Source organism: Amblyomma americanum, chromosome 4 (assembly GCF_052857255.1).
Source record: "Amblyomma americanum isolate KBUSLIRL-KWMA chromosome 4, ASM5285725v1, whole genome shotgun sequence".
NCBI classification, from domain to species: domain Eukaryota; kingdom Metazoa; phylum Arthropoda; class Arachnida; order Ixodida; family Ixodidae; genus Amblyomma; species Amblyomma americanum.
Genome location: NC_135500.1, coordinates 148,145,189 through 148,162,535, shown reverse-complemented (window position 1 = coordinate 148,162,535; position 17,347 = coordinate 148,145,189). Strand labels below are relative to the sequence as shown.

Here is a 17,347-nt window from a genome sequence, read left to right as displayed (position 1 = left end):
GCTCGGTGGACGTGAAGGACCTTCACTCTTATCTTCATCAGTTTTCCGAGGGCCGACCGCTGCGGACTGCCGTCTTCTTTCGTCGGTGAGGCCGTTCCACGTGTGGGGGTTTTATCCAGTTTTTTTTCTGTTTTGGTGCTGTTCCGATAGTTAGGGGAAATGTCCCCTTAGGCCTAACGGCATGTCGTTAGCTTCCACGGGTGGGAGTCCGGCCCACTGGTTCGCCAGTCTGCCGGCCAAAAGCTTGCCCTTAGATGCTTTCAGTAGGAATGGTGTCACGGACATCCCAGTGGCGATTGTACCAGTTGGAGACTGGGCAATAAAACTGAAAAATTCTAAATTGATTCAGGATCAGCTGCAGGATGTCACCAGCCGCTACTTAGAAATTTCCGAAGTGCGCCCTTTCGGCCATAGAGGCATATTGTGCCGATCCTCGGATGTGCAGTGCGTGTCAGAGTTGCTACAAAGCACATCCTTCGCGTCATTACCAGTAAAACCCTTCATACCAGAACAACTTGCTTGTTCGAAGGGAATCATCCGCGGCGTGGACCCATCGTCGTCTCCGCTGGAACTACTTGATGACCTTCAGGCTGCCGGTGTTCGGGTGATCTCAGCTTACCGCTGCACCAGGGATGCTAATGGCTCACGTGTACGGACAGAGTCGGTGATTGCTACATTTGCAGGAGCTTCGTGCCCTTCTGAGATAAAGGTTTGGCCCATTGTGTACCGTGTCGACCCGTTACCTCCTCGCCCATTGCAATGCAGGAATTGCTGCCGATTTGGCCACAGCATTAAAGCTTGCAAATCTGCGACGCGTTGCCGACTATGCGGGGAAACCCATTCCGCAGACCACTGTGCATCTGAAGTACCCATTTGTTCTCTATGTGGCAGCAATCATCTGGCTGATGATGCTGGCTGTCCCAAGCGTTCAGAAGAACAGAATGTTCTGGACATTGTTCAGCAGAAAAGGTGTTCTAGGGCAGATGCTTATGCACAACTAGACCGTAAGAAGCACTCTTATGCGGGCATGGCACGATCAGCTGGTTCTGAGGCAGAAGCGTTGCTGACGAAGTCTGTGGTGTCAGTGGTCGAGAAGGCACTTGCAGGTGTTGTGGACCGTATGCTGACCACATTCACTGAAGCTCTGTCCCAGGTTATTACGAATCAGGTTGCGCATCCAACTGTTGCCATTCCGGTTCCATCAACCAGTTCTCATAGCCTCTCTGGTGTCTTTCCCATGGCTCCTATGCCTGCTGAATCCTCGTCTGTGCCTGTACGTGGTACCGGGGATACCAGCACTTCCACAGCTTGCTCTATGGATGTAGATGGGGAACCCTTCACAGAAGCGCCGTGCAGCTTCTTCTCCTTCGAAGTCCGCCCTCCCAAGCAAGAAAGGTTCCCACAAAATTCCACATAAAGCTGATTTGTTACAGGAGGCTGTCACGGCCTCTATGCTTTTACAATATCTATGGCGGGGTTAAAAGTATTACAGTGGAATTGCCGTTCAGTGGTATCTTCTTTTCACGATTTGCATCACCTTGTCTCACAATTAGACCCCGACACCATTGTACTTCAGGAAACTTGGCTTACTTCTATTAGGTCATTCTCTCTCAAAAATTTCAGGGTATTCCGAGCCGATCGTAATTACGGTAGGGGTGGAGGCTTGTTAACATTAATTTCTACTAAATTTGTTCATCGGGCGCAGATAACGCACCAAATTCAAACACCTGACTGCGAATTGTTGGCTGTTGAAATCGCAATTCCACAGTGTGCTTCTCTTACCGTTGCTAATGTTTACTTTCCTTCGGGTGTACACAACACTGATCATTTAAATGTTCTTTTGCGATCCAACAATAGAGTGGTGATTGCTGGAGATTTCAATTCCCACCACATAATTTGGGGTTTTCGGACTGACGCATGTGGCCAGCTTCTATGGTCATGGATGCCAGCAAGGAACGTGCGTTGCTGTAACAGTCCAGGGGTAACTTTCTTGCGTTCGGACTCTCAGTCTGTCATTGACCTTATAGACCTCCTGCATGTTTGTAAACAAACGAGGTGGCGCTGCAGTCGCTAGCGAGCTCGTGGTAGGCAAAAGGTCGGGGAGTGGCGTCACGGATAGGTGTTGAGCGCGGGTTTTCAAGGCTTGTAGGCGCGTTTTCAGTTTCTGCGAATCATAGCAATGGTTGATGCTTCCAACTTAGTAATTTGTTGAAGTACACGAGCTCGCGTTGGCCACGTGCGGCCTATAAAGAGAAATAGTTTGCCACTGTATTGTATATATGGTTAGTAGTAAACATGTAGAAAGCGTTCCTGCCGTTTATTTATGCGCTAGGCATTGAATAAAACAAGTTTTGACACTCTGCACTAGCCGGAATGATTTTACTTCGGGACAATAGTGAGGGGAAGTGCTGGCCTTGTTTCGTCGGAGCAGACATGCGCTCATCGTCTGCTGACATACGTACGTGTCGCGCTCTGCGAAAAGTGGGGACAGCGTCGTGTCCCTGATCTCCTGTCTCGCTTAGCACTGTATTTAGCCGCATGACCACGCACCAGCCAGGCCGACTTGTCCTCGTGTTAAGCTGGTCGATTTGGTGAAAATTTTTGATTTCTAGAATTATTTTCTTTCCTAGCCCTGAAGTCTAGTTTCGTGACGAAAAATTATAGCAAAATATTGAGCACAAATTTATAATTTACGCTTTTTAGAAGTGTGGTCGTCAAAAATTGTGAGGTAATTTCTTTGATTTCAGTGCCGCATTTCTTTGACCAAAGGGAAAGCGAAGATGCCATAAACGAGGGAATAAACTTTAAGGTTCGTTTTGTGACCTATCACATTTTCTGGGACTGGATCACTCACCTTCGTAATTCGCATGAAAATAAAATGATTTCATTTGTCGCAAACTATTCCTGAGACGTTGAGGAGCGTAATAAATCTTGATTTTTTTTCCCTACACGTGCAGTACTGTGTTAGTTATTTCTTGTAAGAAACGTTTTCATGTAACTATGCATGCATAAGTACTGATCATACAGAAAAAGAACTAATCGCGTCATCGTACAGAACAGGGCTTTATGTGCATGCTGGCATAAAAAAACTGCGCACTATCTACTCAATTATTTGAGACCTTGGGGGGACTTGACGACGGTGTTAATTATAATTACCCAGAACTGCACCAGGTATAGCTATAAATAAAAGGAATTACTGAAACTAGCGTAGGAATTTCATATTTGCACCAAGTTTAGTTACATATCGCATGCATGAATAACGAAAACACTTTTCATTGCCGCGTCCCGTCTCAATCTCGCCACGTGTCTGTTAGTAGGACGCCTGCGGCTGCTTCTTTCCAAACAAGCTTCGCGATCATGTTCTAGCTCATGAAACATGACGCATGCATGATGCAATGAAAAAGCATATGGCGCTTAGCACACTTAAGGTACGCTATTCTAAGCACACCAACGCGACCGCGCAAGATTGACACAACTTACCAGACTTCTTTCTACTCGAATGAAATAATTACGTCGTCATATCAAGAAACAGTTTCAAGTAAATATTAAATGTCATAAAACGTGCCATTAAAGCATGCTGTGCTATTAACAAAAAAAACGCACTCCTTGGGGGTGAGTGAACCTGTCGGCGCCTCGTGCACTCCGGCTCAAGGTGATAAGTGCGTGTGCAGCTGCATATGTCTTTTTTTTCCTTGAGCAATTATCAGCCTACTATCCTGAAGTTCAGGTGAATGAACGCAGTAACTTGCATGCTATTAAGTGCATTGAGTGGCAGTGCCTATCGACTCCCAGACTTCGCGCTTTACTACCGTGGCCCAATGCCTGTTAGCCAGTTTCCGAATGCGGCATTTATGCCCGAGAAACCTATCGAGGCTAATTTAATATTTTTTATTCTACTACGCGGATCCAGCAGTGATGCAGCTAGTCAATACATGCTGCTTCCACTGTGCACAGGCTTGAAGCAGCCGCCGGTAGCTGCGGCAGCTGCGGTAGGCACGGGTAAGCGGAACCTGCTTTGCCTACCATGCGAAAGTCGCTGCTAACATCAGCGCCACCACATCTTCGTGACGTCGCGGGGTGAAGGAGGTCCATACCCTTGTCACACGGGCACTTGTAAGGCCTTAGAAATTAAGGTCCTTTGCCCCAAAGGTGCGTGACGCGCATCTACACGGCAAAGCGTCGAGACCTTTGTGGTAAAGTTCCGTACCAATAAAGGCGGCCGTCAGCGGCCTTAAAGTTGCTTAAAGGAGCAACCCAGACGGCAGCACCAGCTAGCGAGCTCAAGGAATAAAAAATTGACGCAATTTTTAGTTTTGAAACCGTAAAAAAATATCTAATTTATCTTATTCAATGGTTAATTTTGCGTTACAGTGCACTTAACCGTAGAGGAGGCTATGACTAAAGGCATCCACACTGCTAAGAAAGGACTTGAACGCTTTTCAGCAGCCGCATCGACACACACGTGCTTGCGCATCTCGCTTTGCTGTTTTTTCTTCGTTTGCTCTTTGTTGTGTGCGTGTTTTGAGTTTGCTTGTGTGCACAAAGACACAAGCAACAAAGCACGCTTCTCGAACACGACGAGGAGCCGAACGGAAAAGTGCTCCTACCGTGGTCGGACCGAGAACGATGAAAAAAAAAAAGAAGAAACTTTGTTTCAAAATATCCGTTTCTCACCGTCAGAACGCTCGTTTATTATCGTGATAGCTACTTTTTCCAACATAAACGAATGCACTCTTAGCTGAAGTGCTACCGTCTGCTTTAATTTCATAATGTTACTAGCGCCGCTTCACACACAGCGGTGACTTTTGGCATTCACGGAGGCCGCGTTCTAGCTCCTTTAGATTTGCCGTGTAGCAGCGTCGCTGCTCCTTTTCGGTTTTCCTCCTTTAGTGCAATAAGACAACTTTACGGCAAAGGCCGAGAAGAAGTCCCGTGTGACAGGGGTATTACACTGGCTGTGAACGGGGCACAGGCTTCTTCGTGGTTTACAGTGGACTGTGGTACTTCCAGTGACCACTTTCTGGTATCTTTCACAATAGCAGCTTCTTCCCCAAGAACGGCTGCGGCACCGCAAAAATTTGTCAACCACACAATTTTCAAAAAACTTGTACAGTCCTCTTTCTCCTCCATTGCATCATCGGATAACTTGGATCGCGCTAACCGAATTCTCGGTTCTGTGTTAGGGGCCTCCGAGCGTTCCGTGTTCAAGGTGAAGACTACGATTAAGAACAAACAGCCCTCCCTATGGTGGAATGATGACTGTGAGAGAGCATATCGCCTTAGAAAAGCTGCTTGGAAAACCCTCTCTCATAACCACTGCCCGCAAAATTGGATAAATTACAAATTTCTAGCGACTTCATTTAAGAGGACCATTGGTCAAGCGAAGGAGGAGTACAATGAGAATTTGAACAGTTATTTATCCAGCCCTAGTAACCGCAAAGCTTTGTACCGCTTCATGGAACGCACCCATACAGCTCCGACCTCTCAGGTCACACAGTCCGTGGTCTTATCACCAGAGGATACTAAAGATCAACTTGACCACATAGCACAAGGCCTTGCTCTGCGCTTTCAGGCGCGGTTGGCGGTTCCATTCGTACTACCCCCTCCGCGCGCAGACTTTACTGCGGTTACACCCTCTGAATTATTTTCCATTGTTTCTGGCCTCAAACCTGCCGCTCCCGGATGCGATGGGATCTCTATTGGTATGTTGAAATCTTTTGTGCAAGAATTTACCTCGGATGTTTTGCATATGGTTAATGTCTCTCTGGAGAAATCTTGGCTCCCTCCTGAATGGAAAATTGCGAAAATAATCTTACTTCTTAAGGATCCTAAAAAGGGGTTAGAAATTGACAACATTCGACCCATTTCCCTCTTGTCTAATTTAATTAAAGTTATTGAACGAATTGTGCACACCCGTCTAACAGATCATGTTCTAGCGGTACAAGCCTTCAGTGCTTCGCAGATAGGGTTTCGTCGGGGGTGCTCGATTTGGACCGCACACTTGGATTTGGAAAGTAGAATTAGGATGGCAATGGGGAAGAAAGAGGTCGCGGCTTTAGTCACCTTGGATATTGCTAAAGCGTATGACAGTGTTGAACATTCGATTTTATTGAACAAACTGGACGAAATTCGGCCGCTTTTTTATATTCTTGCATGGGTTCAGGAATTCCTAAAAGAAAGGCGATTCTTCTGTTCAGACGGTTCTTTTACGTCCGAGACTTTTTCACAGACTAGAGGTGTGCCATGCCGCAGGGCTCCGTACTGTCTCCGTTACTTTTTAACATACTGGTGCAATATATACCTATTCAGGGTGACGTCAAGGTGTATGTATATGCAGACGACATTGCCTTTTTCACTTCTTCTAGAGACATACACTCACTTTACCAGCTTTTGCAGACCTACCTCAATGCACTGGAAGTATGGCTGGGCAAGTTACACTTAACTCTAAACGTGAACAAATCTTCAGTTCTCATTTTTCCTCCCGCGTCCCTTCTTTATATCAGTCTACAGTATTGTGGCACCCAAATCCCGCAAGTGCAGTCCTTAAAGTATCTAGGGGTCATTTACGACCCTCACCTCGACTGGCGACCTCATATCAAAAGTATAGCCTTAAATGGTGAGCGAGCTCTCGGTCGCCTCATGTGAATCGGCAATAGGAAATTTGGTATGCGCAGAAACACTCTCTTATTTCTCTACAAAACTTACGTTAGACCAATTTTGGAGTTCGGTTGCGTTCTGTTCTCCGGTTGCCCTAGATATAAAATTCAACCGCTGATTCTTTTGGAGAGACGTGCTCTACGGCTATGCCTGGGTCTACCAAAATCAGTGGCCAATTGTGTCCTCTTTCTACGGGACTTGAGCCAATGCCTGGAGTGGCCCCTCCAATTTTTTGACAACCCCGGCATTTTTTCTAGATAAGCATTGGCCGATCTACAAACTGCCTCAATTTGTGTTCACAGAGCACCTTTTGTCCAAAATTGCAGTCACGCTTAGGTCCGTGCAATGCATCACCGATTTGCAGGCTGCACAAACTGTTTGCTTCGACCATGTGCTGCCGCTTTACGCAAAGCAATTACCTGCCAACATGCTAAATTGTCTCCTGGAGGATTATCTATTGCAGTATCCGAGCCATGCTGCAATTTTTACGTATGCCTCTCAACAAGCAGAAAAGGCAGCAGTAGGTGTTTATTCACAAACGCTAGATTGGCGTTACTCTCTTCGGATCCCTGATTATACTCCAATTTACACTGCTGAATTTATCGCTATCGGTTTGGCCCTTCAAAGCGTTCCCAGCAATATTGATCAAGTCATCATTCTCTCGGACTGCTGCTCAGTCTTGGCTGCACTGGAAAGCTCGCAAAATACTCTCCTTTATAGATCCCTTTTGTACTTCGTGCCACGTCATGTCATAGAGGTGCGTTTTCAGTGGATACCAGGACATTGTGGCATTTCTTCCAATTCTATGGCTGATTTCCTCGCGAAATCTGCCATCAATGGCCCTATTGCCCAGGGCGTTCCAAACCTCATACTTCTGACCACGTCCCGGTATGAACGCTTCCAAATTCACCATTACCTGAGCCATGAGCCCATCCTTGGTGCAGCGGATTTCGAACATTTGAAATTCCCATGGAATATACGTTACTGTACATCAAGACAATGTGAGGTTTCTATGACACTGCTGCGTTGTAGGATACCTCGCCTTAATCTATACTTATGCCGTTCGGGGTTCACACCGTCGAATCTATGTGCGTCATGCGGGGACGTTGAATCCATAGATCATTTCATCCTCTACTGCCGGCGGTTTGCCCGGCAGAGAATTCAGTTTTTGGTAAATCCGCTCGCTCAATTAGGACTGCCGTTTACTCTTCCTGTCCTCCTCTCATTCGGTGCAACCGTCAAAGGGCATGCCATTTGGCAAGTGTGCCAACTACTCCACAAGTATATCAGTGCAACTGGGAGATTTTTGTGTTAATTTCTAGATTTATTTATTTATTTATTTTTTATTTTATTTCATTTTTTTTTTTCAAGCTTTCCTTCTCTCAAAATTATTTCCTTTCTTATCAATCCTCACATTAGTAATTCTACTCGCACAGCTTTGTTTCCTTGATTTACAACTCGATTTCCTCATGCTCAATCAAATTAAGGATTTCCTTTTCACTCCCAATCTTAAATGATAAATCGGTTGAGATTCCCTTCGATTAGACACTCCCTGTTTGGACCTGCACCAAACCCTGGCCAATCCCCCACCGTGGGTATGTGCCATCATCTTTTCAGGCAACAACAACAACGAAAGACTCGGCATAGATGAGTTCCGCGAAGTCGGACTGCTTTTACAAAATTTCGTGGCGTTCAAGAACCATACGAATTCGAAACGATGCGGGCGCAATGTGCCGAATCGTGCAGAATTTCAGTATCGCAAGAGGCCCCCTTTAAGCTTGAATTTCGTTTTATTTCATCAAGTTTTCGATCTGTCCTGCAGTTTGATTTAATGAGGTTCCACTGTACACATTATATGGTGTCTTGGGTGTTGGCGGCGAGTGCGAACGAGGGCCGAAAAATCGAGCAGTCAAGTTGCGGAGCGTCTGAAATTTCAGGCGCACATTGGCTCTATGGGTCATGTCGCGGTGCCGCGAAAAAGTCCAAGTAAGAAATCAGGTGTCCGAATTTTCGGTCGTCAACTGTACGCTACTTCCTGCGAACGCATATGTAGTTCTTGTCTAGCATAAGGATTGCTTAGTGGCACGGGCAGGGACACTTTATTTTTCGTTCTTTTTATTGTCCCACAATAATTTTTTGTCTACCGTAAGGACTCTGGAGAGTGTTTGCGGAAAGGCGTCGAATCAGACTGATGCCTCCCAAACGCCCTCCACTGTCTCCAGCATTTAAGATTCACAAACAATTGTGTACTTGATGAGCATCTTAACCACACATCAGTGACACAAGCAGGAACACCGCTCTAAAGGCTGTCGCCTCGCCGCACTTTTGGTCAGCAAAGTCCCCCCGAATTTTTAAAATCAAAGGGGCCCTGCACAAACAAGAGTAAGGGAAATGAGAGGCTTGTACCTGTGCTACACTTGCACACACAAAAAAATGACAAGGTGCTTTATTCCGTATGTTTGTTAGTGCCATTATTATTTCTTGCTGAAGGTCTTGCTGTTTTTAGTCTGCAAGTGTGAAAAACCCTTAGGACAGTTACCGTTGCGTAACACAATGTTCAGTGGTAGCTGCTTGCAGATTTGTATGTAATATTTATTCATTTTTCTAGTCGATGGCTTGACGACATACCATCTGGCCAGGAGTCATGGTTTGTGAAGTTCACTGGTCACTGAATGGTTAAATTATTATTTGTCTTCTCTGGCAAGGTGCATATAATTCCTGATCACTATCATTCGTGACCTTCCTTTTAGGAACTCAGTATTGTGCAGTGTTGTGGCGCATATCTGTGATGTCATGCGTGAAATCACTGCATGCAGGTTATTGAGCATGGCATGTTGCAGTGACTTCATTCATGGCATCACTGCATGCTGCACAATCAATGTGGTGTGGTGTGAAGCCACTGATGCATGCACCACACTACTGGGAAAGTGCTGTTAACAGCTATCGCTGTAAAATTTATCTATAAACCCATGTGTAAGCTCCCTGTTTAACAGTGTTAGTCAGAAGTACTGCTAAACAAAAGAGGTGCCAGTGGCAGCGGTAAGGTAGTGGAGATGCACGAACTTGCGTGCTGTCCGATGTCAGGACAGGGATGAGATCACACATTTCATTGCTGAATAAATTATGGTGAACTCTTTTAAGTCGCACGTGGCAATAAAGATAGTGCCATCGAGTTTGTGTATGGCACTGCACTAACGGCATTAAAACTTGAATGAGCCAGGACATCAAATTTTGGTTGTGTATTTCCTCTCTGGAAGTAGGCCCAAGTCATCAGTAAACATAATCATGACGTGAAAATGACCTAAACCTAGTTTTGGTTTGTTCCAACAGCGGAACTACGACAATGACATCGCAGGTAAGTTGAGACGACGTTGAGGTCACATGAGGCATACAGCGATTGCCATGTAATAGCTGTTTTTTTATTTGTCATTCTGTTTTGGGCAGGTTGGTGTAAAGAGTGAACCGAAATGCTAAAAGCATTTTTTTTTTTTCAGTTTTCATATGCCTTACACAACCTTGGTATTGTTTCAACTCTTCTGTGATGTCATATCCACCATTTGGCAGTTGAAACCAAAACAACGTTGGAGAAAAAACTTAATTATAAATTATTTAGCAGGTACAGGCAAGTTCCATATAATCATAGCAATTCCTCATGCATCTTTTGAAAAAAAGACAACCAAAAATTTGGTGTCCCTATTTGTTTGACTCATTAAGCACATAATGGCATTAAATGTACCCATGGAGCACAAATATTAGGTATTACAAAAGAAAGCAATATTCTTTGAACCTCTGCAAAGTGCTGAGGGATACGGCTATTTTTATTTAAAGAAGGAAAGTAGTGGGTAATTATTTGGATGCTAGGTGTTTGGCAGCAGGAAGAAAAGACAAGGCACTAGGGAGAACTGAATCCACAACCTCTGCATGTAATGTGGTTTGCTTTTCCAACTCATCTTTCTACATTAAAATAATAGCCACATTCCTCATCTGCTTCTAAAATGGTACTGCTCGGCTCAGGTGTTAGAGATCAGGGTGTCGAGCACGTGAGCTGACTTATTGCTGCTCTGCACATAGCTGAGTACCTATAGCCTTGCTTTGGGAATAAACCCCTTTCATTATGCTTTCAGTTGGCTTTCCTGCATCGCAAATTGATTAACAAGTGGTGGTGCTGGCCGCAGTTGACAGAAGGCGAAATGCTCTAAGCACTTACTTACCAAAGCTTAGCAGCAGCACTTGGTGTCATCAGTAGAACCACGTCAAGGTCTTTTACGTCTTAAAATACATATATTGCATTTGTGTTTGCTACATTCAGTAGTGGCTGCTCTTACATTTCTTCGTCTGGCTCAATGGCTCAATTAAAGCAACAAATTGATTCTATTTCCAAACACAGAAAACTTTTGGCATCACCTTTGTGCCAAGAGTGGCCAGTAGTGGCAATGCCAGCATAAATTTTTTTTACCTTTTCCAGTTCATAAGTTTCAGGGAAATTAGCCTTGTTGTCATTAGAATGTGGTAGATTATCAGTGCAGGTAAGCTTGAATAAGTCCTCAGTGTTCCTTTAACATTTCTGAATAAAGCCCATTGCTTTTTCCTGAACTTCTTTCCTTCAGATTCCCAAGCTCCTTCATTCTTTTTACATAGTTATTTGCGCCAGCTGTGACATGTGTGATACAAAGCATAATTTGCATATGAGCTACGCTCATCATGGTTGTGCATGGGATTGGTTGTGTAGTGCACATAGGATGTTTTTTTGTATTTTGATGTTATTAGTTTTTCTTACTTATTGTTTTCTTGTTATAGGCTAGACCTGTCATTTTTTTCTTTCATTATTACCTCTCGTGCTTTTCCTAGGCTTTAGCACGCTCTCTTACTCACATCCCGTCATTGAAGCTGTCCCCGACGGCCTTAACAGGCAAAGAGTACCATTGTATGTGAGCAAAAGGCAGCACTAGTTGTTTTTTTTTTGTGCATGAAAAATCTTCGTGGGAGGCACAAAAGTGTACATTATCTTGTACTGTCTTACCTCACATTTGACCCCATGCAGAAATGACGGGGAGCTCATATTCGGCGAGGTCACACACATTAACCCCATCGAGCAGTATGGGCTCATCAACGAGGAGTTCTACTTCAAGCTGAGCCTGGCTGCGGGCGAGCACCTGGTCCTGAACACCAAGGTGCTATTCCGCCTGGAGCCCACTGGCCGGCAAGTGAGAGAGCTCTCGGTTCTGCCAGCACCACCGCCTTCCAGCATGGTAGCCAAGGTGACGAAGGTGGGCATCAGGTGCTTGCACCTCCTGGACGTCGCCACACCTGCACCCTTATTGGTATGTATCTCTTGACCATAGGCAGCAACGGTGACACTTGTTGCTGAGCCTTGAAGGATGGACACTGACGACAGATTGAAGTTGTCCTCCATCGATAGATCACCGCATTCTGACGACAAGGACAATACTTTCACTGGAAGCAGAGCTTTTATAAGCTGGAAAAGGGGGAAAAAATATAATAAAATGCGAGTGCCACCATCACTAGCCAATTTCGCAAGTAAACTGCGTCCATTGACAGTTTCTTGGATGCTGCTCAGGGAGGCTAGGCTACTCTGCTGTTCACTTTGAAACAATCGTTGCAGATGCCTTTTTGGTGTGAGTTTGAATCGAGCGTATTGAAAAAGTCTAAATCCAATTTTGTCTGCAATACTAAATTCATCTTTCATTGTCAGAAAAACATCAACTTGACCAGAAAGAACCAATGAATCTACTTTTACTAGGAACATAATGTTTTGTGAAAGTAAGTACAGCTGCCGAAAATTAGTACCTTAATGCATGTTCGTCCTTTGCATTTTGAAAGACCGACCATGAACTCACCTACCAGATTAATAGAGCAGGACGTCGTCACAATTAGCAAGTTAGATCTGAGCAGTGTATTTTGCTGTCCATGGAATTTTACTGCAAGCAGATTTACTTGAAAACATATCAGTCGGCAAGATACATTGGAGGCTTCATGGATGGCTGATTAACCCATCATCAAACAGGAAGAACTTGGTAATAACGATCATGTTGCTCTGCAGAAAATGGCTTCACAAGTTTCACGCATCAACGCTTTGTGCTTTATCAGGATTTAGGGCAGATGTCGTTCACATGTGTTGTTTGCTAGCATCGAAATCGCTCTGAACTCTACAGAGTCAGAAGCCTGGGCTGGTTTACCCACGATAGGAATGGGTTCAATAGAGCCCCTTTTGCCGGCAAAAATGTTTACTGGCAACTGTGATAGATATCACGCGTATTATATTCTCGATAGTATTTTTTAAATCGCCTTGGTGCTCTCATCTATAGATTTATTAGAACATTTACATCTTGGTTTATGTCACGCTCATTATTGTCATTGCATGCCGCCTAGGCGACATGGTAGTCGTGTCCATAGAGTTGCATAGAATCACTGTACTGTCTACATTTTATGTACCCAATGTCGGTGTTCATAGGTGCCATCTGTCATGAGAAAGCGAGACTGGGTATTTGTTTATCTGGGCAAGGAGCTTTCGATTGCCACCAAAAAATTTCAGTTTACAAACATTGGTTGACTCTCATTTTAGAGCATTTAACTGAGCTAACTGATAGACTGCCTTGCTAAGCTCATAATTACTATACTCCGTTTCATACATAGCAGGCTATGCTGCCAAAACTAGCACACATGTTCGCACAGGCCAAGTCTGCGCCCAAAATATAGTTCGCCATGCAACCAAAGTAAACACAAGCATATTTTGTTGCGTCAAACAACTTATAATAATAATAATAATTGGTTTTTGGGGAAAGGAAATGGCGCAGTATCTGTCTCATATATCGTTGGACACCTGAACTGGGCCATAAGGGAAGGGATAAAGCAGGGAGTGAAAGAAAAAAAGGAAGAAAGAGGTGCAGTAGTGGAGGGCTCTGGAATAATTTGTACCACCTGGGGATCTTTAACGTGCACTGACATAGCACAGCACAGGGGCGCCTTAGCGTTTTTCCTACATAACAACTCCCGGACTTCGTTTTACCTTTTGCCATATTTTCATCCTGCGACTCAGAGGCTTCGAAAAGTAAGAACGACTGCATTAAAAATCCTGAAAAAGCCGATGTTTGTACGAAGCCTCTCAGATGCCTGCAGAAATAAAATATTGCCGCAACTGGGTTTTGAACCTTTGGTGGAATGGACAGATCAGCTTCGCTGGCCACTGCAGGAGAGCACTATGCTATCGCCACAGCCGATCACATCTCGTGTTTAACTGCCACACTCGTGCTGTGAATTGCACATTGTCGTCTTCATCAACTTCCATCTATGCGCAAAAGTCGCACAAGGAAAGGAAGCGTGCATAGCTGGCTGCCCAGGTCAGTGGACACCTAAATCATGCTTTGAGTAACATGTTGGTAGTGACAGTGATGTGCCCTTCTTGCGTTTACATTGACGTTTTGGCAGAAACTCGGCACTGGAGCAATAGACTGCCAGTATTCAATGGGTTCATTGGCGTTGGCGTTGACAACATTGTAGATTTTGAGGAAAGGAAAGGCGTTTAGCAATGCTAAACCGCCAGCAAACTTTGTTCTGTTTGATTTCATTTGGCAACAGCGGTGACACCTTGATTGCTCCATAGGCTGCAATCAAAAAAGGCAGCAGTGATGGATAAGCATTGGGGATGGTGTGAGGCAAGATTGAAAGGAAGTGTCAATATTCTTCGAAGGTTATCTCTGCTTTAGTCTTTTAAGGGGTTTTAGGGCCAGGTGCCGCTTGTTTGTGCTTAATTTTTATTTTTATATTTCTAATTTTTTACATTGAAAAGCTCTTAGGGGGTATCATCTGGGATAATCGTCAGTGCAATCAGGCGGTTCATGAAGTCACCGAAAGAGGAGGAGAAGGCAGCTTCTCACTGAATTAACGTTAAACCATAAATTAATCAGCTATATTTATTTTTGTCCGAGTATGCTGTCCTATTGGTATTTCAAGGCTGGCAAATGTTTCCAAGTTAGCAATATCCTTCTCTCACTCGTCAGTCGTTCTGAGAAATAGAGGTCTACTGAATGGCAGTGCTTGTGGGAAGCATAGTTTAGAAAAGAATGAAACTGCAAAACTCCTGATAGAAATTTGTTAATCTGTGGCCTATGTCAGCGCATTCATGAAGACTTCATTGATGCTTGTGGACGATGAAAATGCAACATTGACAGCTAAACTGTAGATTGCTTGGTAAACGTAAGTTGTGCCTTATGATGTTTTGGTAGCCAACACCTAGATATTGGATTTGTGTTTAGCCAGCAGGAGGAGCAAATGTGTGTAAAATCAAGACAAGAGTAAACTTTCATAAGTCATGGCCAGGTGTCTTGAGCCACCGCCCGATTTAAAAGGTTCAGTCGTGTCCATCCATAATATCGGATATATCTAACTTGGATATTTCGAAATGTTGCTTATATTGAATAACCAGACAGCCCCCTTGAAGATGCCATGAAAAAACGTAACAGTATTGTTCACATTTTTTTTAAACTCCCATTCACCGGAACATTCAATATATTGAAATGGTATGCTGCACCCCTGTAAGTGTTGTTTCGCCTAATGGGTCTGTCTGCAATTTTGAGCACCTGCTAGCAGCACTAGTGCTGTTAAACCATTTGACGATGTGGACATGGGGTGTTCTTGATGATATCCTTCGGCCTCTTGTACTCATTTTTCTTGTGACATTGCTGTCATGTGGAAAATGCAACATTTGGTGCACAGCTTGCTACGCAGTGTAGCGAACCTTACTTACTGAAGCCAAGCGGTGGTCCTTGCATGCTTTCTTCGCTACCAAAGCCGTTCGGAAATCAATTTTACCTTAATTATACTGAGATAATTTTATTTATAATTTATTGGTACCAGTGCTAGATCTGTTGTGATAGGCGGTGGCTGGTCCCAAAGAAACAACCTCTCTGGCTTTGATGCGAAGGCTAGGCCTAGCGATGTCTAGCGGGTGCTACTTTGACAACTCACCAGCAGGTGGTACATCACTGAGTCACTGTAGCGTGGGTGCAGTGTGTTCTGGCTTCTAGGTGACAGATAGGCTTGTCTGTGATAAGGGAGTAATTGCTCATTAGCATCTACCCAATCACAGCCATAAGGCTGCAAAGGATAGCTATACAGCTTTCACAGAAACTTCATAGTTTGAGAAAAATTCATCCTTGTCCAGGATAAGATAAGCATATTATGTATTGTAATTTTTTGTATATTGAACTATTTCACAATTCCCTTCGGTTTCAGTATACCTGGGATCCACTGTAGTGAAATTTTTCACCACGGCTTCGGCTAGGTTATGTTTTATATACTTTCTTTCTTGGTCATAAGGAGCACTGAAATTCAGTTACGGTTGGCCCTTTTGTTCATGTGAGCAGTGTTTTATGTTACTTCGATCACAAAAAGTAAAGGCTGCAGGCTCACTTCAGCATCAGCTATGACAAGTTGGTGACTGGCATTCAGTTGCAGAGTAGGGGCTTACTTTTTGATATGGTAAAGATAGAAAAACACTCTTGTACAGATATTTTTGCGTATGTTAAAGAATCATAGCTATTCAAAATAACTACGGTGTCCTACCCCATGCTACCTCAGGCACCCCAAGGTCAAGTCAAGGTCAAAGTCAAATGCAAAGTTAAGAGGCATTAATGAGATTGTGACGTGGACACCCAGTCACACTTTAAGCTACGTGGCAGTAGTGACAGATGTGCGCTGCATGCGTTGGCATTCACAACGTTGTAGCAGAAACGCTGCACTGTCGGCGTTTTTTGGGTTCATTGGCGTTAGCGTTGACAGCGTTCTACACTCTGGTGATTTTGAGGAAAGGAAGGTGCATAACTGCCTCCCTCGTGCAGTGGACTCCTCAGTGGCGCTTTGAGGTATGTGGCGATGGGGAGAGAGAGATGTGGGCTGCATTCATTACCGTTGACAACATTGTGGCAGACACGCTCTGCCATGCGTCACTGCAGCAATAGGCCGCAGAGTTCATTGGGTGACCAACTTCTCGTGATCAATTATTTAATCAGAGGCCTGGCAGGATGGGCGCGTTGCCTATCCAGTGTGTGGAATGCACTCAACGTTACAGAGGCCAAGCCGCGTCACCCGATACACCACAGCTTTCACTCTCTAACCAGGTTCAGCAGTAGTCGAACCACTGCTAATTTTTTGTAATGGATAGCACACTGCATATATTTTTTTTAACAAAGGAGAGCACATACACGAAGTAGTTTAACTACCTTGTTAAGATCTTGTTCAGGACTTATTAAGACTTGGAGTGTGAACCCTTCTGTAATTTGAGCACGGCATCTCTCTGTCTCCAGGCAGGATTTGACCCAGAGTTCAAGGTGCGATCCGGTGACTGGCTGCGCCTGTGTTTTGATCCAAGTACAGGCAGCGTGTGTGGTGTGGAAGCTTTGCGATCAAAAGAGCTTGTGGGTGAAGTAACCCGTCTCACGTCTACAGGTGGCGTCATCAATCAGCAGGTAAGGCAGTGTCAATCATTCTGTCTCGTGCATATTATTAAAGACTTGTGCATTTAAATCTTGTTGCACTAAGCATTGTTGCCCACAGTTGCTTTCATACTAGCTGATATTTTTCAAGACTGACTTCGAAAGTCTGCAGTTTCATGAAAGACTTCGGTGGTTCAGTTTTCTTTGTTTCACAGAGTGGGCTCAGGGCGGCTGCATAT

At 44.4% G+C, this 17,347-nt stretch overlaps 1 protein-coding gene across 2 annotated transcripts in view; it reads left to right on the top strand.

Annotated features, from left to right (window-relative positions):
* The window catches only part of LOC144128507 (RNA helicase Mov10l1-like), a 60,647-nt gene that overhangs the window by 4,466 nt on the left and 38,834 nt on the right, over positions 1 to 17,347 (top strand). For both annotated transcript variants that reach the window (XM_077661947.1, XM_077661948.1), the window contains exons 2-3: positions 11,699 to 11,978; positions 16,980 to 17,141. In XM_077661947.1, coding sequence (XP_077518073.1) covers positions 11,699 to 11,978; positions 16,980 to 17,141 — 442 coding nt within the window. The remainder of the gene's footprint in view (positions 1 to 11,698; positions 11,979 to 16,979; positions 17,142 to 17,347) is intronic.